At 56.0% G+C, this 4,396-nt stretch overlaps 1 protein-coding gene across 1 annotated transcript in view; it reads right to left on the bottom strand.

Annotated features, from left to right (window-relative positions):
• IMPDH1 (IMP (inosine 5'-monophosphate) dehydrogenase 1) overlaps nt 1–4,396 on the bottom strand; it is a 10,939-nt gene that overhangs the window by 3,067 nt on the left and 3,476 nt on the right. Inside the window, exons 4-10 of the mRNA XM_010831714.1 lie at nt 4,023–4,229; nt 3,784–3,871; nt 2,771–2,970; nt 2,055–2,145; nt 1,709–1,804; nt 231–374; nt 1–137 (exon numbers count right to left, since the gene is read on the bottom strand). The exon at nt 1–137 is cut by the window's left edge and continues 4 nt beyond it. Of these exons, the coding sequence (XP_010830016.1) occupies nt 1–137; nt 231–374; nt 1,709–1,804; nt 2,055–2,145; nt 2,771–2,970; nt 3,784–3,871; nt 4,023–4,229 (963 nt within the window). The remainder of the gene's footprint in view (nt 138–230; nt 375–1,708; nt 1,805–2,054; nt 2,146–2,770; nt 2,971–3,783; nt 3,872–4,022; nt 4,230–4,396) is intronic.

Raw genomic sequence — 4,396 nt, 5'->3', positions numbered from 1 at the left:
GCGTTTCTGGCTGCTGCTGCTCTTCTCCATGGCGTCCAGCGAGCCCATGCCGCGGTACTTCTTGAGCCTCACACCATCCGAGAAGAAGTATTCGCCGGGGGCCTCCGTGGTGGCCGCGAGCAGGGAACCCATCATCACTGCAGCAGTTGGGGGGTCAGGGTCTCTAGCCCCTGGGCCCTCCAACCACCCCTCGCCGGCCTGCCCCATCCCCAGCGGACCGGCCCCCTCACCTGTGGAGGCTCCGAGGGCCAGCGCCTTAACCACGTGCCCCACGGTCTGGATGCCGCCGTCGGCTATGACCGGGACCCCGAAGCGCCGGGCATACTCAGCCACTTTGTACACGGCAGTGCCCTGGGGCCGACCACAGGCCATCACTGGGGACGGTACACAAGACAGGTGTCAACAGTGTCAACAGCAATAGGGGCCAAGGACAGGCCTCTTGCGCCTTACCTCCACTTGGGGAAAAGGACTGCTCTGGATGTTCACATGGCAAATAAAAATAACAACAGCAGTAGGGTAAATGTCATTCCAGGAACCTGCACCTCCTCACCTACAAGAGCTACAAGAGCCCTATGGGGACACCAGCGGCTGCATCAGTACTGACCTCAGCCTCGCCTCTCTCCACACACTAGCTACCCCTCACCATTACTAGGGTTAGGTACTCACAGCCTCCTTTGGGATATTGGTTTGTATTTCTTTAAGTTTCATTGTCCAAGACTCTTAAGTATTGATTTCTAAGTGAGAATTCTAAGAAACCGACACATATCTGGGGAATGGATGCAAAGCTAGATAAAGGAGGAAAGAAGTCTCCTGTGCCTGTACCTCTGTTTTTTTCTTTTCACATCCCCAAGATTTAGAACAACGCCCGACACACAGCAGGTGCTCAACTGCTGCTGCTAAGTCGCTTCAGTCGTGTCTGACTCTGTGCGACCCCATAGACGGCAGCCCACCAGGCTCCCCCGTCCCTGGGATTCTCCAGGCAAGAACACTGGAGTGGGTTGCCATTTCCTTCTCCAATGCATGAAAGTGAAAAGTGAAAATGAAGTCGCTCAGTCGTGTCCGACTCTTAGCGACCTCATGGACTGCAGCCTACCAGGCTCCTCCGTCCATGGGATTTTCCAGGCAAGAGTACTGGAGTGGGGTGCCATTGCCTTCTCCGAGGTGCTCAACTAACATTCCTTAATTTATAGAAGAGGCCTACATCTTACCTCAGGGATCAGCTAATACAGAGGTGGAATGGAGTGGATTGCCATATTCTCCTCCAGGGGATCTTCCCAAACCAGTATTGAACCCTGGTCTCCCACATTGCAGATGGATTCTTTACCATCTGAGTCACCAGGGAAGCCCAGACAGTTAAAAGCAGAGGCTTAAAGACCAAACAGGTCGTGCAGCATTTGGGAGACATGACCCTCACTAAAGGGACCAAATACCTCAGTCCTGGGCCCACCAATTGGGCTTCCCAGACCAGAATCCGAGAAGCAGACTGACACACACCAAAAATTTACAGTCACCTCCTCGGATACCTGTCTCCCCACAAGTCAGTGGGCTAAACAGTCAGTCTGAGCCTGGGTCACTCCTGAACCCCAGGAAGGGGCCTGGCTGAGTGAGCGCTCTGCACGCACTCGTGGCAGGAGAGTGAGGCCCTGGGGCCTGATAAAGGCTGGGGGACGTTCGAAGTGCAGCCACTCACGCTCCTCCTGACACTCACCTTCCTGGGTGATGCAGATGGAGCCGCATCCCATGCCCACACGCAGCCCATCCACACCAGCGTCAATCAGGTTCTTGGCCTGAGCTGCTGTCACCACTGGGGAGGGGCAGTCAGAGGGGAGGAAGAGTGTCAGGATGGGTTGCCCCTGCCCTGCCCAAGGGCGTCCTGGGACTCCAGTCCATACCCACCCCCCACCAACCTACTGTGACCAAAGCCCATTCCTGCACCCCCCCCCCCAACCTCCCATACCAGGAGCAATGCCACCACCAGAGGATGCCAAGTGACACAGAGAGGTTACACGGTGAGGGGGCGAGGGCCAGGATGTGAGCAGGGACCCTGCACTCACCATTGCCCCCAATCACCTGGAGGTGGGGGTACTTCTGCTTAATGTAGTGTACCATGGCGATCTGATACACAGAGTTCCCTTGGGATGAGTCCTGTGGGAAGGGGACCAGGAAAGTTGAGGGTGGAGGCTGAGGGCCCTCACTGAGGGAGGGGGGTTTGGGGAGTCTTGAGTGGACAAACCAATGAAAGCCCTATGAGAATGCGCCCCTGTCTGTTTCTGGGCAGTCACTAGACAACTCTCAGCAGATTCTCAAAGGGGCTTGCCTCTCCCCCAGAGGGTAAGTACCACTCACGGATAGTTGCACAGCAGACAAAGCCCCTTCATACCCACAATATGGACCAGTCCTCACAGCAAAGAGATGGGACCTGGAGTCACATTCTATTCCCACCAACTCACTAACTAAATTACTTAACCTCTTGAAGCTCAGTTTCCCCAACTGACAAATGGGCTTTATAATCAATGAGGATTAACTGAATTCACCTACATAAAGTTCTTAGTGCGGCACCTGGTGAGCCATCGAACTCAATGAGCGTGATAAACATCAAGGTCATGTTATGTACATGCAGAGTGCCCCAGGCGGCTCCTCAGTTAGTTCTAAGCTGTCAGAGTCCCAGTGACCCTCCCAGTTCTGACACTGGGCTTAATTAGAGGTGAAGCTGGGTCTTCCAAAGTACAGACTCCACTGAACCGCCCCTTCTCCAGGGCAGTGCCCCTACCAGCACTATGACATCAGCGCCCGCCTGGGTGAGCAGGTCCAGGCGGTATTTGTCATCCTCACGGGTGCCCACAGCCGCCCCGCACAGCAGCTGCTTGTGGGAATCCTTGGAGGCCAGGGGGTAGTCCCGGTTCTTCTTCAGGTCAGTGCGGGCAATGATGGCCACTAACTCATCTCGATCATTGACAATGGGCAGCTTTCCTGACAAGGAACGCAGGAGTGAGATGGAAGAGCAGGCTTCTGGAGGTCGGGTAGGATGGGTAATGAGGATGAAAATAGACCAGACCAGAGATTCCCCTGCAGTACCCAATGCCACCACTAGGTGACAGCACCCACCCAGGAAGTGTTCCTAGGGACCTGGCCCTCTGCCCAGGGAACAGGAAGCAAAGAAACCCAGTTCCTGGAGCTCTTCCTGCCCTGTGGCTAGGCCGGGCTCCGTGGGCAGCCCCTGCGCACTGGCAGCCCTTCACCTGCTGGGCCACAGGCCACAGTGGTCAAAACCTCCTAGCCAGGGCACAAATGTGAGGTTGTCCTGCCGGGGGGAACATATGTCCCATCCACTGCCACCCCTGAGGACGATCCAGCCTGGGCCACGGGGGCATTTCCCAGTGGCTCCCATAGGGGCCTAATGAATACTATGTCAACTACCCCACTGGCAAATGAATTTAACTGCAGGACTTCTCAGAGCCCTTGATAAAGTAATGAACCATTCCTTATGCAAGATGGGGACACAGAAGCATTCTCTGGCTTTCTAGGACCACAGTGCCCTTTCTTCATGATGAGCGTTTCACAGAACGAGTTGTTTTGAGAAACATACTGTGAAGACGCCAAATAAGGGATGGGATTTCCTAAGCCAGGAAAGAGACCTCAGGAATCATGCTCCAGTCTGAGGTTATTCAGACCTGTCCCCAGCCTGGTTGCAGGGACAACCTGCAAAGCTGTGAAGCAAAAGGGGGCTCTGATGGGAGGCGGGGGTGGGGAGGTGGGTTGTATTTTCCACCTGCTCCCTGGTACCTTTCTTGCTGCGCTGCAGAATCTCATTTGCCTCTTTCAATGTTACACCTGCTGGAGCCACCACCAGCTCATTCCGTGGGGTCATCACCTGTGGGGCCAGGAACATTTGCCTGCAGGTTGGCAGGTGAGAGAGAAGGGAGCCAGGCCTCCCTCTGGTCCCTGGTCACAGGCACCAGCCTGAGGCCCCGGACCTGGGGTCCTCTCTGCCCCCAGCCATACCCTCCCTGCCCCACAGGTACCTCACTGAGAAGGGTGGTGTGGTCCTTCTCGGCAAGGAAGTCGATGTCTCGGGAGGTGACGATGCCCACCAGCTTGCTGCCCATGGTGCCCGTCTCAGTGATGGGGATGCCTGAGAAGCCATGCCGGATCTTGGCCTCCAGCACGTCACCCACGGTATGCGAGGGGCTTAGCACCACGGGGTCCGTGATGAAGCCCTGTTCAAATTTCTGAGGGCAGAGACAGGGGAAGGAAAAGGCTGGAAGAAAGCTGGAGATGGTGTACAGTCTGGCCACAGGGGACAGAATGTACTGGGGCAGGAAGCCAGTGAGCCCTGTGCCCTCACTGGAAGGGCAGACAAGACCCCGCAGGAATCAGCCAGGGAGCGCACGGGCCC

The sequence above is a fragment of the Bison bison genome, unplaced genomic scaffold (genome assembly GCF_000754665.1).
Source record: "Bison bison bison isolate TAMUID 2011002044 unplaced genomic scaffold, Bison_UMD1.0 scf7180017864530, whole genome shotgun sequence".
Classification (NCBI taxonomy): domain Eukaryota; kingdom Metazoa; phylum Chordata; class Mammalia; order Artiodactyla; family Bovidae; genus Bison; species Bison bison.
Note: the sequence above shows the minus strand (reverse complement) of the source record. Positions and strands in the feature narration are given on the sequence as shown.